Source organism: Cyprinodon tularosa, unplaced genomic scaffold (assembly GCF_016077235.1).
Source record: "Cyprinodon tularosa strain WSP-4 unplaced genomic scaffold, ASM1607723v1 ctg35, whole genome shotgun sequence".
NCBI classification, from domain to species: domain Eukaryota; kingdom Metazoa; phylum Chordata; class Actinopteri; order Cyprinodontiformes; family Cyprinodontidae; genus Cyprinodon; species Cyprinodon tularosa.
This window is the reverse complement of record NW_024039063.1, coordinates 1,156,295-1,181,992: the sequence shown is the minus strand read 5'-3', so window position 1 is coordinate 1,181,992 and position 25,698 is coordinate 1,156,295. Positions and strand designations below refer to the sequence as shown.

The following is a 25,698-nucleotide window of genomic DNA, read 5'->3' as shown; positions in this document are numbered from 1 at the left end:
GAAAACACATAACCTCTTTTATTCATTACAAATGGAAAAATTTAGGGAAATCCATCGCCTGATAGATTGGGAAAACATGCAATCCACATTAGCAATCATTTGAGCATGTGATCTGTTGTTTCAGTAAAAAAACTAAACTAATTATGGAAACTCTTTATCTTTTAGGCTCGTGTAGTGTTAGTACTTTGCGTTGGTTATTACTCTGCGAACCGGGGTTGCAGCAACTCCAGTTTGAATCCAGATCACAGCATGAACCACTAATTGGAAATGATTTTAAGAGGGGCGATGGCCTAGTGGTTAGAGTGGTTTGCTTGTGCTCTGAGAAAGTTGCAAGTACTCTGTTCGATCCCCAGAGTCTGCACTCTGGGTCCCTGAGCAAGACCCTTAACCCCACACTGCTCACAAGGGGATGCACAATGGCAGCCTACTCCTCCCCAAGGGTATGAGTTAAAAGCAGAGGTACATTTCTCCAATCTGAGTTCATCCATCCATTTTCTGTTGCTCTTATCCTAAGCAGGGTCGCGAGGGGGTGCCTATGTCCAGCTGTCTACAGGCGAGAGGCGGGGTACAGACCCAGATCATTGCAGGGAAACACCGAGACAAACAACCATTCACTCACACCTAAGGAGAATTAAAAGAAGCCACTTAACCAAGCAGTCATGTTTTTTGGACTGTGGGAGGAAGCCGGAGTACCCTGGGAAAACCCATGCATGCTCAGGGAGAACATGCAAAATCCATGCAGAAAGAACCCGGGCCGGGAATAGAACCCGGAACCTTCTTGCTGTAAGGTAGCAGTGCTACCCACTGCATCACTGAGCAGCAAATATCAGATCAATATAGTTCAATTATTATAAGTCTTCTTTTGGGAGCTGCAGGGAAGAATTTTACTGTTTTTATTATAGGTGGTATGGTTCAGCATGTTTTTTTTAAAGAAACGACCTAGCTCATCGTTATTTAACGAATGTCACTGTAACCCATTATTAACTTGCCTAAACAATGAATCACTCCAACCTCTGTGGGTTTTGGCCAAAAGTTGGACCAAATCATAAGGAAGGCTTTTCATCAGTGATTCCCAACTGGGGTTATGCAGACCCTTTGTGGCCTGCAAGTGCATTTCATGGGGTACATGAAAATATTTTATTTCTTGGGTAGGAAAGTAAAATAGGGCTGGGGTCAGTTTTGCTTTGTGAGGACCCAATTGAAAAAACAAGCTTTTATGAACCAAAAAGCAAGTGTTTCTTATAAGTTTGAGTTCACCTTCAGCTTTGACACACATCAAAACCAATCAGAGGACCAGAGTGGATGTAGAGAGCTGCCTGATTTCAGCTGTTTTTCACTCAGCTATTGGATCTCATCAAAGCAGCTCTGGTGTCTTGATGAAAACAAAATTCAAAAGTTTTGTTCTGTAATTAGTTCCCTATTCATCAAGTTTAAATGTGATTAGAGGGGAGTTACTCAGCGGAGCTCCAGCTTTATAAATACTGGTTTATATAATTTTTTGTATTTCTTTCGATTCCTTACCTTCTTCCAGGAAACTTTTTTTATTTTTATTTGAGATGTAAAGCATAAAATGTCTAAAAATATTTAAGGCCAAATTAAAAGATTAAGTAAAATAGTTTGTATCTTATAGTGATTGTACGTTCCACTTTTGAACAATTATCAATACATTTGACTGAGGGTGTATTCATGGTAAGAAAAGTTGGATTAATCATGTTTGTGAATAAAATTGGCAAATTCTCAACTCTTCTGGTACCGTTTCAATTTCAATGTCAACAGATTTCATACAATTAAGAATGGTCTATATTCAGATATGCAACTGTTTTATTTCCACCAGATCATACATTTTAATGCATAAATCCAAAAATTACCTGACTGATTGGGTTTTTAAACATTTTCTTTTTTTCCAGTTTTGCTCTGAAGCAGTAACACACACAGATTCTGTTTATTTCAATTACAACTATACATTCCCAATCACAAAGGAACACAGTAAGAACATAAAACATCACAAAAATGTCCATTAACATGTATGAAAAATTTCATAAAAAAATTAAAATGATTTTCTAAAAAAAAAAAAAAAAAAAAAAAAAATGAGATGCATAAAAAAGTATATATATATATATATATATATATATATATATATATATATATATATATATATATATATATATATATATATATATATATATATATATATATATATATATATATATATATATATATATATATACACACACACACAATTTCTATCTATAGGACAATAGAAAGCGTTTCTGCCACCATCTGAATTGCCCTGAGAGGATCCACAATGTCTTTTAGTTTGTCCTTCCTGAGAACCCAGTCAGGTGCAAACCTGAAAAAACAAGAACAGAAAAGCATAATTTTAGTTTTATGTTTAAAAAAAAAGTGTTGGAGTTCATTGCACGTTATGATCAAATGCACATACTTTGGGGGTGGCCGAGATTTACGAGGCGTCGCTGGAACATAGAAGCTCCCATTAACTGAAGCGTTTAATTTTTGACGGATTATGGTTCTTTCTTCATCCATCTTGTGTTTGCGAGCAGTTAGCTTGTAGATACTGCGTATCCTGTCCAAAGCTTTTGGAAGCTTAAACTCCTGAAGAGAAATTTGTCATTTTTAGCTTTATTTATTTTGAACTGTTGTAAATAGAGGTAAATTTAAATGACTGTGCAGACCTCAGCACAACGCTTGTCCTGGAGCAGTAGGGCAAGAAGGAAGCAGGCTTTTGTGAATATGCTGCCACCCTTTTCCGCAACTTTATCTCCTGCTTTCTCACGGTATTTTTGCAGTAAATCCAAGAGAGTCTCGAGGGAATGTTCCACTGTATACACAGCCTCTACAGTCAGGTGATACTAAAGGGAAAACAGAACAAACAAAAATTACGGTATTACAGCATAAAGAGTGGAAATGGGACAAATGAATAAATGCCTCACATGGATTAGTAAGTAAACAGACACTTTCAACAGAGCAACTGATTTATCTTTTGCCACGTTATATACTGATTTTTAAAAAGGGACAAGTCTCAAATTTGAATCTGAATACATTTCTTCCAGATTATGTTGCGGTTTTCATGCTGGTAGTTTTAGCAAAAAATAAGAAATTTACTTCTAAACAACTTACTAAGTAATAGCAAGTTTACCTCAAGTATCAGAATAAATATGACATTTATTATATTTTTGTAAAACAGCTCATGATCTGAATTTACTACCTAACATACACAGAGTAAGTAGGTTTGAGTATTGGCAAGGGTTTTAAAATACGTTATGCATCACGATACTTGGCTCACGATATATTGTGATATTGAAATATCACAATATATAAGTGCTGTATATGTTAAGAAGATATTGATCATTCAATTACTTTGTTGCTTGGGGCTTTAATTAGTCCAGTTTGAATCAGATTTCCTCCCTTTGTTTTAAGGTAAATTAGAACTTTTTTTAAAAATGTATACTAGGAGCTGAAAGACTGACAAAAAAGTAGAGGACAGATTAAAATAAATGAATTAAACTCAAGATCTACCATGCAATCACTGTCAAAACAACACATCAATGTAATAAATTGAAAAAAGTGCTTTGCATGCACAAAACCTGAGCTGTTAGTGATGAAACAGATGGACACCATTGTTTCTGCTCTGTGCATGTTGTACCTTGGACAGGTTGAGGAGGATCTGGACGGAGAAGGTAATGACCTCCATGCAGGGTCCGCTCCTGTTGCAGCTGCGTATCAGCGTGAAGATGACATTGGTGGCTCCACTTTCTACCAGCCGCCCACAGCACTCTGGCGACAGCCTAGTGGCGGTTTCTGCACAGAAAGTTTACATATTAAACATATTTTGTGAAGAAAACGCCTGACAGCCAAACGCAGAGAAATTGGCTTTGTGCTTCAAAGCCAATTTTATCATCACAGCAGCATCAGGATTATTCACAACAAATTAACACCCATTTGTCTTACCGAGATTTTTCAGAGCTTCTAGAATGTAGGAGAAATGTTTGTATCGGAGGAGATACTCCAGCGCAGAGGAGGTCTTGTTGTATAGTTTGTCTTCTTCTTTTACTTCTGCAGAGACTTTGCGTAATCGGTATCTCAACTTGACCACCTTAGGATTGTCGTTCAGTAGGCGGGAGCGGTGTCCTCTCCACAGAGCCTGAAGGGATAAAGATGAGATGTTCAAGACCCACCTTCTGTCAAGACCAGTTCTGGCATTATGAAGAGTAAGCATCTGAACAGTAAAGTGAAGTACCTTTTAAGCCACAAAGACCATTCAATGAAATTATTATTGAAACAAAAATATTCAAAATTTGAGGCTTTAGATTATATATTTGAAATATTTTTATGTAATTACCGTATTTTCACGACTATAAGGCGCACATAAACGTCTTTTTTTTTTCCCCCTCAAAATGTGCGGTGCGCCCTTTGGTGCGGTGCGCCCTATGTGTGTTGTAACTGCGACTTTTGAGACCACCTCATTGAGGAGATGATGAAAGAGTGGCTGAGGGAGGTGAATGTAAGGAGACCAGGTGGTTTTTTTCCCACTCATCACTATTGCTGTTATTCTGTGACTCCGTGCGTGCCCATCTCACAGCTGATGTGAAAAACATGGTGAAACAAATTAACACTGTGCTTGCTGTTATTCAACTGCTCAACATCGGTGTGAACCGGACGCAGCAGGCGCAGCGAGTTTACATGCAAAGTCAATGGTTGACGCGCATATAGGCGCAGCAAAAGGTCCCGCAGCGCGTTTTGAGCAGCAGGCGCAGCGCGTCGGGAGCGTTTAAGCATCTGACGCACCGCCAACGCGCTGCTGCAGCTCGAGATGGAAAAATTGAAGTTTTGCTGCTGGACACGCCGCATCAACCAATCAGAGAAGCTGATCTGGGAGCTGACAGCGAGACAGACACAGCGCTCTGATGACATATGATATTAAGGCAAATGAAAAAGGCTGGATGGATGCGGAGATGATGAAAGCGTGGCTGAGGGAGCTGTATGTGAGGAGACCAGGTGGTTTTTTTCCACGCATTACCATCGCTAAATCTGTGACTCCATGCGTGCCCATCTCACAGCCGATGTGAAAAACATGGTGAAACAAATAAACGATGTGCTTGCTGTTATCCCGGGGGTCTGACAAAGGAACTTCAACCGCTCGACATCGGTGTGAACCGGCCGTTCAAAGTAAGGCTGCGAGCGGCGTGGGAGCGATGGATGACAGACGGAGAACACAGTTTCAGGATAAGTGGAAGGCAGCGCCGGGCAAGTTACGCCACCGTTTGCGGATGGATTGTTGATGCTTGGACTAACGTGTCTGCTGGCTCTGTTGTTTGAGCTTTCGCAAAAGCCGGCATTATTTCCGAGGAGCCGCCCGGCACGGAAAGTGACTCTGACAGCGAAGAAGGGGAAATTGGCATGTCTGATTTAGCGCAGCTGTTTAATTCAGAAACAGAGGATGATGACTTTGATTTATTCTTTGTAATAAATACATGAATAAAGCACAAACATACTCAGTTTTGCTCCCGCTCTATTTTTCTACCTGAAAACTTAATTCAACAGCAGCATCTGGGCAGGGTTCACCGCGGCGGCTGGCAGGTGTTTTTCATCTAAATAATCTAAATCTTGCAGCTATATTTCCTGTGATCAGTGGGAATAAAGTAGTTTTAATATGTTTTTAAGTGAGAAAGGCCACCTGAAAACTTAATAATTGCAGTCTGTTCATCCAGATTATCATTGTGCCTATACTATTTCTGTCGGAGCCGCTCAGACCCCGACATACCAGCGATACACCGACAGTAGGAACCCCTTCAAGAGCAGCCTCTGGGCTGGGTCGCCTCCGGGTTCACCGCGGCTGCTGGCAGGTGTTTTTCATCTAAATAATTTAAACTGCAGGCACCAGGATGCCGGTAATAAAAGTGAACATATTCTGTCGGCAGGTTTCAGGATTTTAAGTTAATTTAGGAGTGATCACAGCACTCTGTCATCAGCAATGTGGGCCAGCTTCCAGGTTTGATTAATACTTTGTAATAAAGACATGACTAAAGCACAGTCATACTCAGTTTTGCTCCCGCTCTATTTTTAAATTCGCAGTAGAGCTATTTAAAGGTAGTAGAGGACATGTACCTGTATATAAAAAACGCGCCCTATAGTCCGGTGCGCCTTATGTGTGTGTTAAATACAGAAATGGCACACATAACTGAGACTGCGCCTTTTAGTACGGTGCGCCTTATGGTCTTGAAAATACGGTATATATATTTATTCATGCACTTTAACTCAGACTGGCTAAGATCCTGGCTCTGGTTAACATTCAAGCACAGCTTAAACTGAGTTTGGTTGATGTTTGGTCCATAGTAAAAGCTGAATGCTTTAACTTAAAATTTTTACCCAAAATCTGATGTGTGTTTGTGATCATTAGCTAGATCAACCAATACACTCTAATGTAAGCAGTTTAGCATTACGTTTCTTGAATAATCTCGATCTAAACCCTCCTGGTAATGCAGCATGCTCAAAAGGTCCCGCCCAAGCCATGAAATCAGCTAATCTAAATAAATATTTCTTAAAAGTTCGCCCATTCTTAAATGTGATGCTTTAGCATGAGGGCCATGTGGTGATGAGTGGATCTAAAAATCCGGGGAGTGTCAATGGGGAGTATTGGCCCAGTTGTTAGAGCAGTGTGCTTGTGCCCTGAGAAGTTTACAAGTACCCGATTCTATCCCCACAGCCTGCATTCTGGGTCCCTGAGAAAGACCCTTGACCCCACACTGCTTCCCGGGCGCCGCACAATGGCAGCCCCCTGCTCCCCAAGAGGATGGGTTAAATGCAGAGGTAAATTTCTCCAGTGTGAGATCAATAAAGTTCAATTATCAGAACTGTACTTACAAAAGACAGGGTTGGCTATAGCAATGACTGCCCCACCTGAGCTTTAGTGATGCCTTGTTGAACTCTCTTCTGGCGCCTGATCAAGAGGAATTTGCGGACTGCCTGCTGGATGACCGATGCGGCTTTGTGGCGACCGTCTAGCCAATGCCTGACAGCTCTCTGAAGCACCACCACCTTCCTCCTGTCCTCCAGGTATCGTCTCCTCTGCAGCCTCGCTCTAACCCAACGCTAAGAAAAGCCAGGAGAATTGGTCAGCTTCTACTCTTCAACAGTTCAAATGACCTCTGATTCTTAATAACGGTACCTGTACAGTGATGACAGACTGGACATGTCTTTTTGCCGATTCTAAAGCCCAGTGTGTTCTGAGAGCTCGCTGGATTTTTATGGCACTTAGGTGATGGAAAACTGCAGCTGTAAAACGTTGTCTCCGTTCTTCCTGGATTGCCTCTAGGGCCTGTAACCAGTCAGCATGAAAAGAGGAAATTACAGACAGTTCATGAAATTCAGACTAAGCTTGGTGCATGTAACTTTAAGGACTGTTAAAAACAAAATAGGAGCCTGAATTGAGGCAGTTACCTGACGTCTTGCTCTCCAGGCTCTGTAGCATCTCTGCAGTGTCACGGCAGCCTTCTTCATTACAGTGTAGCTGTTCCTCTGTGCTTTGGCCTCTATCGTGGCTCGGTATTTTCTCTGAAGCGTGAGAGCAGATGACTTCAGTTTCAAGTACTGCTGACGTTCACGATGGACTCTGAAAGCTCTCTGGATGATGACTGCGGCCATGTGTCTTTTTCTGATCATTTGTCTAGACTTCATTCCTTGATATGCAGCTTGTAAGGAGACAGCAGCTTTCCTGACCTCTTGATAATGCTTTGCTACGATGCGACTACATTTCTGGGCTCTGAATCTCTGCTGAAAGATGCACGCTGCCCAGCGTTGTCTCTTAAACGCCATTAGTTCTTTGTGTCTCCTGAAGTTTGCCTGAATTACAGCAGCAGCTCTGTGCATCTTCATAACCTCAGTCCTGGCATGGTGACCTCTGAAAGCTGCCTGCAGGACGACAGCAGAACGTTTAATTTTTAGGAAATGTTCTCTGTCTTCCCTCTGAAGCAGCAGAGCTCTGTAGCGTCTCTGGATAATGGTGGCAGCCAGGCGTAGAGCCTGAAACTTGACTTGCTCTCTGTGCTTTCTGAACTCTGACTGAATCACAGTTGCAGCTTGATGCCGTTGGGCAACCTTATTTCTGACTTGAAGTCCCCTGAATGCTGCTTGAAGACTAATCACTGCCTTCCTGATTTTTTCATATTGTTGTCTTTGTTGCCTGGCTAGAACAATAGCCCGATGCCTGCGCTGAACCCTGCGAACGGCGTCCTTTAAGGCCAGAAAATGCTGCCGCTGCCTGCTCGCTCGGTAAGCTCTCTGGATTAAACTGGCAGCCTGATGCCAGCAATACAACTGCTTTCGGACATAAAATCCTCTGTAAGCTGCTTGAAGAGTGATTGTTGCCCATCTTAGATGTTCATACTCTTTCCTTTGTTTTTTGGCTGCAACAACAGCTCGATATCGCCGTTGGACATTCACAACACAGCTTTTGAAGATCACGAATCGCTTGCGTTCGCAGTGGGCCCGGTAGAGTCTTTGGATCAGTCTTGCAGCCTCCTGCCTCCGCCTTAAAACTTGTCTACATTTCATGCCTCGATAAGCAGCCTGTAGAAGGACCACAGTTCTTCTGACCTGTTGGAAATGTTTGACATCAAGTCGTTTCTGCCGTTGGGCTCTAAACCTCTGCTGAAGGACGCATGCTGCCCAGCAAATTCTCTGAAAGTCCAGCTGTTGTTTATGCCTTCTGTAGCTGCACTGGATGACAGTAGCTGCCTTGTGCATCTTTGCCATCTCAGCCCGGACACGGTGACCTCTAAACACAGTCTGAAGAGTGATAGTAGCTTGTCTCATTTTAAGGAAGTTCTCCCTGTGCTGCCTTTGGAGAAGAACAGCCCTGTAGCGTCTCTGGATGATGATGGCAGAGAGCCGCATTGCCTGAAATTTGATTCGTTCTCTGTGCTGTCTGAACGCAGATTGGATCACAGTTGCAGCCTGATGCCAGTGAGAAATGTTCTTCCTTGCCTTATATCCTCGGAATGCTGCCTGCAGGACAATAGCAGATTGTCTCCTTCTCAGGTAGCTTTCTCTGTCTCTCCTCTGGAGAAGAAGAGCCCGATAGCATTTCTGGATGATGATGGCAGAGAGCCGTATTGCCTGAAATTTGACTCTCTCTCTGTGCCTTCTGAATGCAGTCTGGATCACAGTGGCAGCTCGATTTAAACAAGCAATTTCTTTTCTTGCCTGATGTCCTCTGTAGGCTGCCTGGAGGAGGACAGCGGCAGAGCGAATGGCTTGGTATCTCTGGGTTTGCATCTTTGCTGCCATTGTGGCACGGTATTTTCTCTGAATGAGCAGGACAGAGGATTTCATTGCAAGATATGCCTTGCGTTCACGGTGGGCCCTGTAAGCTTTTTGAATAACAGCGGCAGCCTGATGCCATTGGTTGATAAGTCGCCTGGATTTCGTGCCGCGATAGGCAGCCTGCAGAAGGATGGCAGCTCGTCTAACTTGTTGGAAATGTTTAATGTCCAATTGTTTCTGCCTGTGGGCTCTAAACCTCTGCTGCAGGACGCAAGCTGCCCAACGTTGCCTCTTGAAGGCCATGTTCTGTTTGTGCCCTCTGAAGGTTGCCTGAAGAATAGCAGCAGCCCTGTGCATCTCTGCAATCTTTTTTCTCACATGAGCTCCTCTGAATGCTGCCTGAACAACTACAGCAGAATGTCTCATTTTAAGGAAGTTCTCCCTGTGCTTCCTTTGGAGAAGAACAGCCCTGTAGCGTCTCTGGATGATGATGGCAGAGAGCCGCATTGCCTGAAATTTGATTTGTTCTCTATGCTGTCTAAACACAGATTGGATCACAGTTGCAGCCTGATGCCAGTGGGAAACTTCCTTCCTTGCCTTATGTCCTCTGAATGCTGCTTGCAGGAAAATAGCAGATTGTCTCCTTCTCAGGTAGCTTTCTCTGTCTCTCCTCTGGAGAAGAAGAGCCCGATAGCGTTTCTGGATGATGATGGCAGAGAGCCGCATTGCCTGAAATTTGACTCTCTCTCTGTGCCTTCTGAATGCGGTCTGGATCACAGTGGCAGCTCCATTTAAACAAGCAATTTCTTTTCTTGCTTGATGTCCTCTGTAGACTGCCTGGAGGAGGACAGCGGCAGAGCGAATGGCTTGGTATCTCTGGGTTTGCATCTTTGCCGCCATTGTGGCACGGTATTTTCTCTGGATGAGCAGGACAGAGGATTTCAGTGCAAGGTACGCCTTACGTTCACGGTGGGCCCTGTAAGCTTTTTGAATAACAGCGGCAGCCCGATGCCATTGGTTGATAAGTCGTCTGGATTTTGTGCCGCGATAGGCAGCCTGAAGAAGGATGGCAGCTCGTCTAACTTGTTGGAAATGTTTAATGTCCAATTGTTTCTGCCTGTGGGCTCTAAACCTCTGTTGCAGGACGCAAGCTGCCCAGCGTTGCCTCTTGAAGGCCATGTTCTGTTTGTGCCCTCTGAAGGTTGCCTGAATAATAGCAGCAGCCCTGTGCATCTCTGCAATCTTTTTTCTCACATGAGCTCCTCTGAATGCTGCCTGAACAACTACAGCAGAATGTCTCATTTTAAGGAAGTTCTCCCTGTGCTTCCTTTGGAGAAGAACAGCCCTGTAGCGTCTCTGGATGATGATGGCAGAGAGCCGCATTGCCTGAAATTTGACTCGTTCTCTGTGCTGTCTGAACGCAGATTGGATCACAGTTGCAGCCTGATGCCAGTGGGAAACTTCCTTCCTTGCCTTATGTCCTCTGAATGCTGCCTGCAGGACTATAGCAGACCGTCTTGTTCTCAGGTAGCTTTCTCTGTCTCTTCTCTGGACAAGAAGAGCTCGATAGTGTTTCTGGATGAGGATGGCAGAGAGCCGCATTGCCTGAAATTTAACTTGCTCTCTGTGCTTTCTGAATGCAGTCTGGATCAAGGTTGCAGCCTGATGCTGATGTGCAATCTCTTCTCTAACTCGCCTCCCTCTGAATGCTGCTTGAAGAATGGTTGCAGCCATCCTTATTTGTTGGTATTGCTTTCTTTGCTGCTTAGCTGCAACATTTGCCCGATATCTGTGCTGGACTTTAATGGCGTATGCTTTTAAGGACAGGTAGCGCTTACGTTGACGGTAGGACCTAAAAGCTCTTTGGATGACTCTGACAGACTGATGTCTTTTTTTTAGTGTCTGCCTTGTTTTCATCCCTCGGAAGGCAGCCTGTAGGACAACAGTGGCTCTCTTTTTAGCTTTCAGTTGTTGCACCTCTGCTCTCATTATTTTATTCGCTCTAAAACGTTCTTGTAATATTTTACAAGCCCAGATTAGACTTTTGAAGCGACTTCTCTGCTGGTATTTTCTAAAGTGTGATTGAATAGTCACAGCTGCCATATGCCTAATATACAGCTGCTTTCTTACAGCGTACCCTCTGTAGGCGGCCTGCAGATGAACAGCTGCCCTGCGCTTTGACTGGTAGTCCAGATGGAGTTGTCTTGCCAGGATTGCTGCTCTGTACCTCTGCTGACATATCAGAGTGGCTGCCTTGATAGCTAGGAACTGCTTTCTGTCCTTAGTGGCCAAAAACTTTCTCTGAATAATCCTAGCCGCTTGATGACACTCCGCAATTTTCTTTCTGACACTGTACCCTCGGTATGCTGACTGAATGACCACAGCTGCACGTCTCATTGTTTGGAACTGCTTCGTCTGCATATCTTTGAGCATTTTAGCCCTGTAGCGATCCTGAAGAATAACGGCGGCGCATTTCATGGCCAGGTATGCCACTCGAACTCTGTGCATCCTAAACTGAGCTTGGATTGCTTTTGCGGCTGTATGCCTCTTCTTTAGATCCTTCTTCACAATGAACCCCCTAAAGGCAGCTTGTATTGTTAAACTGGCCCGTTTCAGCTTCCTGAACTCAGCCTGCTGGGCTCTACAGAGGAGGACAGCTCTGTATCTGCACTGGATTAAAATGACTGCATGTTGCAGAAGAATGTATCGTTTCCTGCATAAGAACATTTTAACCACAGACTGAATGACTATTGCAGCCTGGTGCTTTTTCCTTTGCTCTGCCCTAACTCTCGTGCCTCTGAATGCAGCTTGGAGTGCAATGCACGCCGTTTTCTTCTGTAGATATTCATTCCTCATCTTGTTTCTCACCAAAAAAGCCTTAAAATGATGTTGTATGACCACAGCTGCTGCCCTTACAGATCTATACCGCATTTGCCCTTTATGTCGACGATAGTGAGCTTGTATCAGAGTTGCACAGTAATGTAATGTTTTTATCCGGTTCCTTTCAGCTCTGCCTCTCCAGGTAGCTTGGATAAGGATTGTGGCATTCTTCATAGCTTTATATTCCTTCTGTGCCTTGCAGGCTAATACTTTAGCTCTGTATTTCTGTTGTATCACAGCTGCAGTTTCTCTCAAGAGAAGATACTTCTTCTGGGCAGCATATTTCCTATACGCCGCTTGGATCTGTGTTGCTGCCTTGTGCTTCTTTTTCAGCAGTTCTCGAGCCACTTTTCCACGGTAGGCTGCCTGTATGGAAATAGCTGCTCGTTTCATCCTTACAAACTTTTCCCTTTCCAAGTCTCTTATCACAGAGGCCCGAAACCTCTGCTGGATCATCACTGCTGCGGATCTCATATTCACAAACAGTTTTCTGTCAACATGTCCCCTGAAGGCAGTCTGGATGACCGTAGCAGAGCGGTGCTGCAGCTTTAACATCTTAAAGTCCTGCCTCTGTGCCTTTCCTCTGAGATGAGCTTGGAGAAGCACAGTGCTTCTCCTGATCCTCTTGTACCGATGGGACCACAACTGCATTCTGTACCAAGACTGAATCTTTACAGCAGCAGCAGTTCGTTGAGCCATTTTATCTTTGTACCATCTTCTAAAAGCAGCTTGGATCACTTCGGCTGCATGGTTTTCCTTCTGGGTTTTACGATCTTTCCACCTTCTGTACGATCTCTGAAGCTTCACTGTAGCTTCCCGAATGAGGAGATATTGCTCTCGATCTTTTTTTAAGAGGAACCAAGTTCGAGCGTACTTCTGAAGGACTACAGTCGCCCAGCAGATCTTTGCATAAGTGGTAGCTGCTCTTTTCATTCGCCATTGGGCTTGAACTACGATGGTGTAATACCGGAGGCGCTGATAAGCCCTCAAGGTGGAAACTGCCCTCCAGTGAGCCTGAAGAGACAAAAAAGGAAATGTTTTTTGAATAAATGACATGCAGTAAGGTAACTACTCTGCACATAAACCATAGTTTAATACCAATATCCGAAACTGACATTTTTCACAACTTTAAACCCAATTGTATATGCTTCGATGCATTTTACTGATTTACATTGATTTACACACACTTATTCATAGTTTACACGGTTTTTAAGAGTTTTGAGTTATTTACTTAAGACTTAGCTAAACTTTGAGCCTCTTGATGAGCTAAGCCAAAGGTGACCCTGCAGAATGTCACAGAATACAAATTCCTTCCAATTTCTCATCAACAGTGGAGGATGAAGTACTCAACTTGAATAAAAGTAGAATTCCATACTCAAATCTTACTTAACTACAAGTAAAAGTTAATCAGTCAAACATCTAATCAAGTTAAAGTATTGAAGTACTCACTTTTGAAAATACTTCAAATTAAGTAATCAAAAGTACATGCATTTAATTGTTAAAAAATACAAATTAACTTTTCTAATATCAGTGCATTTATGTTTAATTTTCCTGTCATTTTAAAGAACCTTGTAACTTTCAGAAACCACATCACCCCAGAGCACATCACCCCAGTCTAAAGTCCTTACACTGGCTCCCTGTATCTCAGAGAATAGACTTTAAAAAACTTCTGTTAGTCTATAAATCTCAGAATGGCTTAGCACCTAAATACATCACAGACTTGCTATCAGTGTATCAACCCTCCAGACCACTCAGGTCTTCTGGCTCCAGCCTGCTCCACATACCTAGAACCAGAACTAAACTTGGAGAAGCAGCATTTAGTTTCTATGCTCCACTTATCTGAAACAAACTTCCAGAAAACTGTAAAAGTGCGGAAAGCCTGAGTTCCTTTAAATCAAGACTAAAAACACATTTGTTTAGGATTGCCTTCGACTGTTCTATTTAAACAGTTCAACTGAAACATCATTAGTTCAACTTTTTCATTTTCTTTAGTCAAACTGTTTTTAATGTTCTGTTTTGTTTCTGCATTTTTTATTTTATTCTATTTTATTTATTTATTTTTTTCCTACTTGCTATGATTCCGTTTTATTTTCCTATTTAATCATGTAAAGCACTTTGCATTGTCTTTGTACTAAATTGTGCTATACAAATAAATTTGCCTGGCCTTACCTGATGAATTGACGCTTGGAACCACACCAACAAAACTACACCAATTAGAACTTTAGCGTAAAAATGCCAGAAAAAATAAGGACAAATATTTTGATTATATTTTGATTATTTATATTAAAAACAAACGAGTCTTGATTGTCCACACACTTTCACTATGGAATAGAAGTTTAAGCTTTAATCTGTTATCACAAAAGAACTACAACTCTGCTTTGAAAATTCATCCTACTGAATGACTTGGCCACATGGCAACAGCTAATGCCTTAATAAAGTTTTTGATATGCAAATAACATCTGCCCTGAGTTTTTCCACGTTTTTGGGATGTCATGTAAATCTCTTAAACAGTGGTGTCTGAATTCAGTCCCAATGGCTGCTATCTGCCATGTTGAAATTGAATTTTTTTTTTTTTAAACAGCAACAGTGGATTACAAAGCTAAGCTAAGCAAAAATTAACAATTATCACCTTCCGCAAAATGCAGTGGAGTAGAAAATATAATATTTGATTTTGAAATGTAGTGGAGTGAAAGTGATAAGTACACCCCAAGACATTACTCAAGTAAAGATATAAAAAAAAAAAAAAGTACTTAACTACAGTAATCAAGTAAATGTACTTTTTTACTTTCCACCACTGCTTGTCAACCATTTAAAACTTTCCTTCCAAATGTTAAAATGTATGTTAAAATGCATCCTACAATATTGTCAATGTAATGTTATGGCACTGTTTTTGCTATAGCAACTTGGTCATTTTTGCCCTTATTTACTGTAATTTGTGTCTTTTTAGGTTGAGATTTACTCTGTCTTCACAGACCTTCTTCAGCACCTACCTGGATGACAGATGCTGCTTTATGCTGCAAATCCCAAAGCTGAGCCTCCTTTTGCTTTCTCAGCCAGTTCTGAGCCAAGTGTCTTCTCCAGGCTGACTGAATGACGATGGCAGCTTCATTCTGGCGCTTAACTCTATGTTTCATCAGGAAACGTCTCACCACAACCTGGATTTTCAGGGCTGCCTTGTTTCTCGCCTAAATTGAAACATGAGGGGAAAGGACATTCAGGAACATATGAACCTCAATATACTTCTTAATCAAGCATATTGAAGTTTCACCTGAAAGTTTCAATTGTTTCCATTAACTTGAAAGTTTGCTTGTCCAGAGCCCATTGTTGCAGGACTTTACTGTAATCTTTGTGTGAAAAAGTTCTTACTGCTACTATCATGCATGAATCTGCCTGCTATAGCTGCATCTGTGCCTTCTGTGTGGTGGCAAAGCAAATTTAAGGGAATTATCGCCAAATGTACTTCATTTATTTTACTCTTGTTAAATGTAACGCAACTAAAATTGAGTGCCTCTATTCTTTGAAAGCTGCTTTGCTAAATTGCAATTATATTGCAAATGCAATGAACTACCCAAACCTAATTTGGAACCATAGTTAGGATGCAGAATTGTTGGCTGTCATTTCTTTAACAATCAGTTTATTCTTTACTTTGACCTCAGCAATATTATTTTTGTTTTATAAGTAGAGATGCACAGATCTGAAACCTGAATCGAATATTGGCTCAGATATGACTAATTGGCAGAGTCGGACATCGATGATTTTATTTCAGAGAGCCAAACCAGGGAACTTTGCATCATTTTCTTTTTCTGCTTATTTGTTAATAAGTAATATAAAGTACATTAATATCCGTTTTCATCTTTAAGCTTTTCTTAACTATGGTTACATCAACACTAAATCCTTCATTCACACGGTACAAGGTTCATTAAGTCGGATCTGTATTGGATGTCGGCTGATGGGCTCAGCTCATCTGATTGGACCAAGAAAAAAAAAAATGGATCGGTGCATCTATATTTATAGGGAAACCCAACTGTAGTTCATTAATTCAATAAAGAAAATAGGGGGGAATTGATAAACAGAAATATATCAGCAACTTTAGCAACTAAAGACATTAAGCCTCTTTAAAATGCAGATATTATTGTAAAGATAATTTACTTTTACATCCCATAATTTAAAGAGAAAAATATAACATTTCGAACCTCATAGAGCAGCAGATCTTTCTTCAGTTTGTGTTTCCTCCATGCAGCCTGTATGAGCCGCGCTGCTCTGGTCTCAGTCCGAAGGTCCAAGAGGCGAGCGCAGAGAAACGACAGGTATGAGATCACAACCTGGAAAGGGATCAGAGGGTTTGATTGGCAGTTTTTAACAAAAATATAGGCTTTTTAAAGACCTAATTAAATGCTTATTTACAACGTTTGACTAACTCTGATCAGCAACATTTAACAACACCTCCTTGGCTTTTTAGGCCTCCAACTTCTCCTAACACACCATTTAGGATGATTTAAACATACCAAACCAATACTTCAATATCACTGGAAGACTTCAAACTTGACAAAGTTATGAAAGTAATGAAATGTGTATTAGTGTATTTGCAAGCTCCTAGACCATTGTTTGCAAGTGAGACCCTGAAAAAAACCTCTGAGCTTTTGAAAATTTTATTTTTTTACTCTTATGAATGATTCAACCCATTATAAAACCAATTAAGATGGTGATGAAGTTTTCTGATCAAATCTGTCAACCTCTTCTGTGTGGACTTCCAAAGACACATGGAGATGGAGAGATGAAATCGGGAGCAAATAAAAATATCATAAAGTAAACATGAATTGAAACGGATCGGATAAGGCATGAAAGCCAAGGAGGGGAGTTTGCTCAGCTCTAGACGTTTGCAGAAGCTCCTTGTTCTGGTCTCACCTTCTCGCTGGGGATGGTGTTGGACATGTCAGCGGGGTTGATCATGGCTGGTACGCCACCCAGGAAAGCCACTGCCGAGTTGACGAGTTTAAAGTTGTTCTTTTCATTTTCCAGAAGCTCTTTAAACTTCAGAGATGCAGAATCCTGTCCTGTTTAGATAAAACCTTACTTCGTTAAAACACAAGCCCATTTATAATAATGTTAAGATAATCACTGTTTTTTTCCTAATAAAGTTGAACAAACATAAGAAGCATTAGTAAAATAAAATGCTAGTCTAAAGATAAATAAACCAAATTTCTGCACACAACAGATCTGTACCCTGCAGGTCTGCTGGTCCAAAATCAAAGGAGCCGTCTGAGTCGCTAACTGAGCTGTTCAGCTCCAGCCGGCCCCTCGGAGAACACTCCACGGTCTGTGTGGTGCTGTGGCTGATGGATGCTTCCGGTAGGACACCGGGGTGGTAGTGGTGAAGCAGGAAGCAGAGGATGCGGCCATCAGAGAATGACACAGTGAAGTTCTCCACCTGCATACGCACAAAAATTATACTGCTTATTTACTTTCCACATGATTACACATTACCATGAATAATTCTAGCCGGTGTGACGGCCTGAAGACGCTAGTTGTGTACGACTTATTAATCTCAGATAAAATCTTTTGCATGTCAAAGCGGGGTGGACATATCTGCGCAGATCTTCTTTTCACTTCTGTCTCTGTGCCACAAAAAGTAAAACTATTTTCCACATTTGACAGATTATGAAATCTTTACCCCATAGATGCATTCTATGGAATAAAGCCCCGCTTAAAGAGCCTGTGCATCATCTTAAGCCAGAACAGATAGAGAATATTTATATGCCTATATTAAAAACATAATGAGATCTAGGCCTAGAAAAAAACAAAAACACAGCAATAAACACCATGGAGCAGTTTATATGCTAAATGAGGCAGAGAGTCGATTCTCAGAGAGAGATCTGGGAAGTCTTTCTCTCTTTTTTTTCATAAAGAGGAGAGAGAGATACGCCACGCTTAGCTGCTCTGTTTGCCCATCGTTATTTTGTTTTTTTGTGAGGCTCAAAGAGGATCATTACTTTATCTGTTTTCTGTCCTCCTGAATTCCTATCATGGGTAAAGTAGCCTATTCTTTTTTTATTGTTTCATTCATTGTTTTTGAACAAGTCTGACCTACTTGCCGTGTATGCTCTGTGCGACTTCGAACTAACTGTTTCCCGGTGCAATTAACAGATTTTTTGTATTTTCTCCCAATGCGGATGTGTTTTACTCTGAACTGCATCTGTCTTCCTGTAAGAACCATGAAATTGCTGCTGAATTGCTGTGTAGCCCTCTTGCTTAAAATTGTGTCGGGTGTGATCATTTCCACTTTCAAAGTGCACTAAACACCACGACATCTTCCGACAAAATTTTCTGTCAGATCAGACACAAAATCGGATTCGGTGTGTGTTCTGGCCTTGAGGTTGCTACTTAAATACTCTGGTTCCAAAATATCCGTTTCATACCAGCAGACAGGAGGGCTTGATGTCATCAAAATGACAAAAAACTGAACATTTTTCAATCTAAATCTCAGAGGTGTAAGAATAATTATGATTACTTCACCTGTGATTCCTCGTACAATCAAACAAGAGTTAAGTTGAATCTTCATGTCTGTTTTTCTTTTATTCATTTAAATTTAAGAGAACCATAAGAAAACTAATTTTACCTTTAGGTGGTAGAACTCACACACGGCGCAGACCCAGTCCATCAGCAGAGTAATCTTTCTGCTCGTATGTTTGTACGGCACCCTGGCCTTCACTGGACTCGGCTGGCAGCCCTTGTCGGCCCTCAAAAGGGCCAGTCTCCGCTTGGTCCTCAGAGTTTTCTTCAGGAATTCGATCTCCTCCTTGAGCTGATCCTCATCTAGGATAACCTCCACCTTTATTCATCCGATAGTAGAAACATAATGAAATATTGGTAAAAAAGAACCACTATGAAAACAGGTTGTTAGAATCAAAAGAAGATACACACTTGAAACACAAAGATGATTTTCCACAGGAGACTCAGGGTTTTTTCTCTGTGCCCATCCACAATGTCTCTTGAGTCAATGATGGACCCTAAGAACAAAGATAACAAATGAAGATTTGTCTAAATTCCATTTTTAGCCACTTATTAAACGTAAGTAAATGTTTAAATGAGAAAAGGAGGCCTTTTGTTACCACTTTCATCCTTGAGGTCAATCCCTTTGCCTTTGAGCACTTGCAAAGCTATGTCCACATTGTGCACTTTCTGAAGGCGGCTGATGGCAGGCAGGCGGAGCTTTGCGGACAAACGCCAGTCCTGAGCAAGCAGCTCCATCACACGTCTGGAAGAAACATCACACAGAAAGAAAAAATAAGAAAAAGAAAAAAAGAAAAAAGAGCCTCTGCAAAATTTCCACTGCAGATTTACTTTAAGAAAATACAAATCCTGCCATTGCAGGGACTGCCTGCCATCAGAAATAAGAGCAGACCAGCATCAGAGCAACCAGTTAAATTCAGGAAGTCTCACTTACACTAAACGGACGCCGCATTTCAAGTCAACTGCCAAATTTTTCACAGCAAAGTTGAACTCGTTAAGGGGCGTCTGCACGTGGGACACGGGTAGCCCGAGGTAGGCGAGGTGCCGAGGAAGAATCCCCTCTCCGCTAAGGAAGTCTCTTGAGAAGGCCAGCAGCAGGTCTTTACTCGCCTGTAAGAGGAACAAGAGAAGCTCAGGCTTAGGAAAACTTTAACTCAAATTAACTCAGATGGAAACCTAGTCAAAGTGTAAAATATGACAATTTATTGCAGAATCTGTGTATCTTTGGTTGGTTTAAATGTGTGCATATCAGTAGGTGTGTATATCCCTCAAACATTGCATTAAAGTAATTACGGCTTTTAAATGAACATATTTCTGTTTGTTTGGACAGAAAACTGCACGATTCCCAAGAATATTTTATGTAAAAGGTCCCTATTTGACCTTTGTGTTTTATACCAGTATTTATTTACATATGGTAACTAAGAACCGGGACCCTATCCCACCTTAAATTCTGCATCGATGCAGAACAGACAGGGATCGTGTTCGATCAGACGAGATTCCTTGGCTTTGTCTAAGAAACACACAAGCAGGAGCAGCTTCTTCAGTGTGAAGCGGGACAGCGCCTCCTCATGGCCTACATGGAAAAGAACAGTGTTTACATGATGATTGCAGGATGCCATTCACGACACATGAACAAGCAAATGTCCCTCATTTTGTCTAAGCCTCTAACAAATATCATATATTACCATCTTTGTATAGGTGAGGCACCCGGGCGTGTCTGAACTCTGCAGCAATGTCTGGGTTCCAGAGCAGCCGCTGGAGGATGAACGTAGCCAGGCCCAAGATGTCGCTGTTGCTTTCAAGAGCAATCATCTCCCCAAAAATAGTCTAAGGAGGAAAAACACAGGTTAAAAAAGCCTCAGTGTTCTGATTCTAAGAACACACAAAGTAAAGGTCAAATTCAGCTACCTCCAGCCCGATCCTTAACCACAGAGGATTGTATGACAGCAGCCAGTTCAGGACCTTTTTACGCTCACCTGGTAAAAAAAAACAAAACAAACATGCATCAGATAAAAAATATTTCACATTAAGGAATTTCTGGCTGTTGTTAATGTCAGAAATCATACCTATGTCTTTCCAGAGGTGGCGGTCTTTGCGGATTAATAGCCGCCGGGCCTCCACCTCCAGCTCCAGCCTCTGAATGGCTTTGACCATGGAATCAGAAGTGAAGAGCTGGCAGGCAGAGCGACGGAGGCGGTTGAGCTTCCGCTTGGCTGTGTAGGTGCTAAAAGACATCTCCTCCTTGGTGGGGGCTTTCGGCACACGGAATTTATCCTCGCTGCCGAAGGCGAGTGAGACGGCGCTTGCTGCCAAAGAAAATTAGAACATTAAAATAAAAAAATAAAAACTTATGAGCCATCTGCAACCTGAAAATCATTTAAAGTGTTTTAGTGCAGCTCTACCTTCAGGTACTTCAGTGATGACCTTGAAGTCATCGGGGGTGAGGACGTAGTTCAGCCAACAGGTGAACCCTTTCTCCTGCTTGTCTATCCACCTTTCATCATAGAACATGTTTTTGGCAGCGAACGGCATTGGGTGCCTTGGTAAAGCTAAAAACAAAAGAAGCAGACACAGAATACAGACTAAAATCTCCAGAATGAAACAGAAATAAATGTGATTATCTGAGGCCTACCAGTTTGTACAGGTTTGATGAAGGTTAGCTTTGCCTGAGCAACAGCAGCTACTTTTGAGATCCTCACAGAATGTGAACCTGATGCTTTTAGAGAGCCTGAAAGGGAACAAGACAAAGAGCATAATCTCTGTAACAAGGAAAACAAATCTGAATATTACATTTTGTTCTCCCCCAAAGCAATATTGGCCAAACCGATGGAGCTTTTTACTTTGTGAGCTGACTCTGGAGCTTGGACGTTTAGCCTGGGCAACAGCAGTAGACCTTCCCATCCTCAGAGATTTAGTCGTCACAGTTTGGGCTGAGCCTAAAAACAAGTCTAATTTAGTTTTTTTAAACGGGGCGATGTGTTCTAGACAGTTTCTAAAATGCATGTTAGCCTTTGTCTGATGAATTTACTCACTTGTGACAACTCTCTGCTGCTGAGATGTGTCTCTTTTGCTGCGTACTGAAGGTGGGGGATCAACCTTCCCAACCCTGTTCCTCTTTACCTGCTCCTTCCCAGAGTCTTCGGTCTTTGAATGAGTTTTCAAGTACTCCTCACTCTTCCTCTTCTTGCCTTTCAGTGCCAGCTGAACAGGAAACAAATCTTCCTGAACAGAAACGGCTGTGGACACACTGGACAGAAGTGGCGATGAGCTCCATGAGGTGATGGTGGGTGTTGTTGGAGCGGGGATCGCAAGAGGCGATGAGGTGGCCGAGAACGAAATGGGAGAAGGCGCGGTGTCTGGTAGGGTGGATGTCGGAAAGGTTTTGGTTAAAGGGGAGATGTGAAGCCTTGAATTGGGGCTGGAGAAAGTGAACTCTGGGATTTGATGTTTAGCATCACTCGGTGTAGTTTTTGTCTCTGTATCTATGACTGGCAGGCTCGGAGTTCCCGGACCCGAGTCACTCTGGCTGCCGCCATCAGAGAGTTCAAGCGTTTTCTCCAGAAGTCGGCGACGAGACTTCTTTATTTTCCTCCCCCCTGGACTGCTGACCTCCACAGATGCTTTGGTTTTAGTCACAGTGGCAGATGTGAATGAAATCTTTGCCTTTTCTGTTACTTTCTCCTCGTTTAAAACCACTTTTTTGCTGACGAAAAACGTGAGCCTTGGCTCATGAGATTGGGGCAGCTCCGGGCTAGCCAACATCGCTTCAGCACCGCAGGCACCATTCCCACTCTTAGACTCCAAAGAATCAGAAAACTCACAGCTAGAACTGGTATTTCTTGGACTGCTGTCAATATGTGAGAGATCAGAGCCTATCAGAGCCAGGGCGTCGTTTAGAGATGGAAGATTGGGTTCAGGTGCCACACCACCAACATGAGCAGAACTCTGTGGGCTTCCCGAATCGATGCGAGGCATCAGCTTTTTCAGCACCTCAGGTGTACCGATCGGAGACAGAGTCCTGTTAAACACCTTAGAGAGTTCCTTGTTTTTAGGATTTTCCGCCATGCTATTAGCGTTAGTAGACAGGCTGCCAGAGTGGACGAGCTTTGCAGACGGGACAAGCAGGACAACAGGGGAGTTCTTCTGATCTGACAGGACAACATCTCCATGGGCCGGTTTTGATGCCTTCTGCTCGGCTGAATTTAAGCAGCGATGGTGAAAGGGTCTGTCCTTGATAAGGATTCTCTCTTTAACAGTTTGTGTCTCAGAGAGCGAAGCCAGTGGGCTGCGGGGCTTTTCCCGCTTATACTGAGGCTGCCGGGATACTTGGAAGGTTTTGTTTGGCGCCATCTTCCCAGGACATGTCATTCTCATAGACGTTTGGGGTTTTTCCATCCCCTTATTTTTGATTGAATCCCATAAGCTCTTCTGTAAAAAAAAATATTAAAAAAAGTTATGAAGCTGTGTAGTTATACTAATATGTTAAGGAAAAGGTTTGACAATTTAGGATGTGAAGTCACTGTCGTCTACCAGTTAAACTTCCCAATCTGGCTATTTTCATTTTGCTCTTTGACATCATACCAAAATAAAAAAATAAAAAAACTTTTAATTTCATATTGATTTTTTTTAAATTAAGCACATTAAAGCGTATGTGTCAAGTAAGCTTATAAATGACACCTGATGAAGGTCTTTAGCAAAAAAACTAAAACAAAAACGAAATAGCTGTAGGCTCTGGCATCAAATGAAGAAACGACAAGATGGACATAAAAACAGTGACAGTACCCACAGCTGGTCAAAGATAATTGCAACTCATTATTGCAGCTCTGGTTACTGGAACATACTGTGAAAGATCAACTGTGATAATCCTGGTGCTGTTGGATCTAAAACTTTAACTCATTCAATCTTTCATATATAGAAAACTAATAAAACAAAGTGTTATGAGCTTCATTTTTTTCATTCTTACATAACATTTAGCCAACTGGGCAACTCCTCCCTGCAGGACGTACCCACAGAAGAAAAATAATAAAAAAAATTAAAAATTGTTTCAAGTATTTTGAGAGGGAGAGGAAAGAAGAAAACTGGCATATACTGTAATGGTTTTTAATATAAATTCCAAATATTTCTACAAATTTACATTAGGACTTAAAGGAAGACAAAGGGATCTCCATTCCTGAGGGTTGAATTATTACCAACCAGCCTGAAGTTATTAATCGGGTTGTTTGCTGATTGCATTACCAGCTGTGCCCTCTACTCAAAAACAGCTTATATTCTAGTATCACTCTACAATCAGCCAGACCAACGCAGAAAAGCATTTGTTAAATTAAGCTAAGTTTGTTATATTAAAGCACAGATTTTAATTAGGGCTGCAACTAACACTTATTTTGCAAATACATTAATCTGTCGATTTTTTTAAGATGAATTGATTAATAATCGGATAGCAAAAAGTTCCTTAAAGAAAGATTATTACAAAATGAAACCTGATGAAACTAAAACTTCACCACTTTATAGAGCATATTGACAGTATTTTTTTTTTATATTTTAAATGCAAAATGTTTGAACATTTTTTAAAATTTTCATATAATTACTTCTCTTAGTGGGTTGCTCTGACAGCTAAATGCATTTTTTTTAAGTCTCTATACTCCAATTAATGAATAATCGATTAGTAAATTAGTTTAAGATTATTTCAATAATCGGTTAATCAAGATTAATGCGCTTAATTGCCCCAATTTTAATACAAGTTAAGGAATAAATAACCCTACAATTGCTGTTTTAAATGCTCTGTTGGTGTTTAATCTATTTCTTAAAATAGTCTTAAAAAAAAAATATATATATATATATATATATATATATATACACACACACACACACACACACAAATAAATATAAATAATACATGTTGGAAATAATAGTGGAATAATAACCTTATGAGTCAGTTATATTCAGCTTCAGTGTGGAAGTACCTTTTTCTTTTTGGGGGCCTCTGCTCTTCCCAGTAAGACAGCCTGGTGTTTAAGGACCCCATTGGCATTGAATGTGAGGAGCTCCCTGACCCCACCTTCCTCTGCTGGAGTCCAACTTATTGTCAAACTGAATGAGCTCTCAGGCTGCAAACAAACAAAAAAAAAAAGGAATATCTCTTCAATAACAGACAGGAACATTAGATAGGCATCTTGATGACTTTACATTTTTAACCAGAAAGTCTCCGTTTGTAAATAACTGTTCTGAACAGTCTGCTCTGAATAACAGTTGATCATACCTGGATCGTGAACGTGTCATGGTCCACAGAAAAGCCTTTACTGGAGGGGATCTTTTCCACGACAACCTCCGCTTCGGCATAGTCAATCGGGTTAACAATTTGTAAAATAGCCGATTTCGATGTGCCCACCTTAACAGTGCCAAAAGTAACAAAAGGTGGCTTTGAAAACTGAATGAGACTCAGAACCGGAATCTCATTTTCCTTGTTAGGGTCCTCTCTCCTCGCCGGACTGATGTTCTGAAATCCCCGCTTTGCTGAGGTTATCAATTCAGCCATATTTTTGAAGGATAAAAAAAATTATTGCTACATGATACGTGGTCCAAAGCAATTCAATTTAGAAAAATATTATCGGAGTCTTGAAACACGACAGCTAACAACAAACGTTATCTCACATCCAAAGAAAGCGTGATTTTAAATTTTCTACAAAACAACCAGCCAATGAGTAGCAAGCAGCTTTTGAGAAACGTCCAATGGGTGAGCGTTTCTCTCACAACGACACGCAACGAAGAACCAATCAGCGTTACAATTTATCTTTAAACAACCGTAGGCCGCGCCTACATTTAGAGATCGACTCTAGCGAGAGGTGCCACTCGTATTTCTTTTTTCTTTTTGAGAGTAACACAGGTGAAATGATTATTGTAGTATTTGGTTTAGTAACATTTCAGCCCAGGAGGCTGCAACTCTTTGAACTTATCATGTGTATGAAATTTCTTTTTTTTATGGAGAGCACAGTGACAAAAGTAATCTCGTAAATTCTTACTACGTGAAAT

At 41.5% G+C, this 25,698-nt stretch overlaps 1 protein-coding gene across 2 annotated transcripts; it reads right to left on the bottom strand.

The window, feature by feature from the left end:
* Positions 1–1,799: 1,799 nt before the first annotated feature.
* On the bottom strand, positions 1,800–25,347 carry aspm (assembly factor for spindle microtubules). Of its 2 annotated transcripts, XM_038295047.1 has the most exons (27): positions 24,929–25,347; positions 24,633–24,776; positions 21,705–23,100; positions 21,513–21,608; positions 21,305–21,400; positions 21,075–21,221; positions 20,739–20,978; positions 20,581–20,648; positions 20,358–20,499; positions 20,115–20,245; positions 19,607–19,782; positions 19,272–19,417; positions 19,084–19,169; positions 18,779–18,991; positions 17,386–17,590; positions 17,068–17,216; positions 16,356–16,484; positions 15,153–15,347; positions 7,459–13,176; positions 7,187–7,336; positions 6,919–7,110; positions 3,970–4,162; positions 3,665–3,819; positions 2,694–2,870; positions 2,444–2,613; positions 2,229–2,350; positions 1,800–2,118 (listed from the first exon to the last, which is right to left on the bottom strand). In XM_038295047.1, the coding sequence occupies exons 1-26, from the start codon at positions 25,202–25,204 to the stop codon at positions 2,248–2,250; spliced, it is 10,893 nt and encodes a 3,630-aa protein (XP_038150975.1). In that variant the 5' UTR covers positions 25,205–25,347; the 3' UTR covers positions 1,800–2,118; positions 2,229–2,247. The 2 variants fall into 2 exon arrangements, 1 of the variants encoding a protein (XP_038150975.1); XR_005281653.1 differs by lacking the exon at positions 1,800–2,118 and having other exon boundaries at positions 2,223–2,350; positions 2,444–2,870; positions 7,459–8,857; positions 9,734–13,176.
* Positions 25,348–25,698: the final 351 nt, after the last annotated feature.

Coding starts and splice junctions, on each gene's coding strand:
- aspm (XM_038295047.1), bottom strand. CDS start 25,204: ATGGCTGAATTGATAACCTCAGCAAAGCGGGGATTTCAGAACATCAGT. Junction 17,591..18,778: donor GTGAGTTCTACCACCTAAAG/GTAAAATTAGTT, acceptor GTGCGTATGCAG/GTGGAGAACTTCACTGTGTC. Junction 2,351..2,443: donor AAATCTCGGCCACCCCCAAA/GTATGTGCATTT, acceptor TTGTTTTTTCAG/GTTTGCACCTGACTGGGTTC.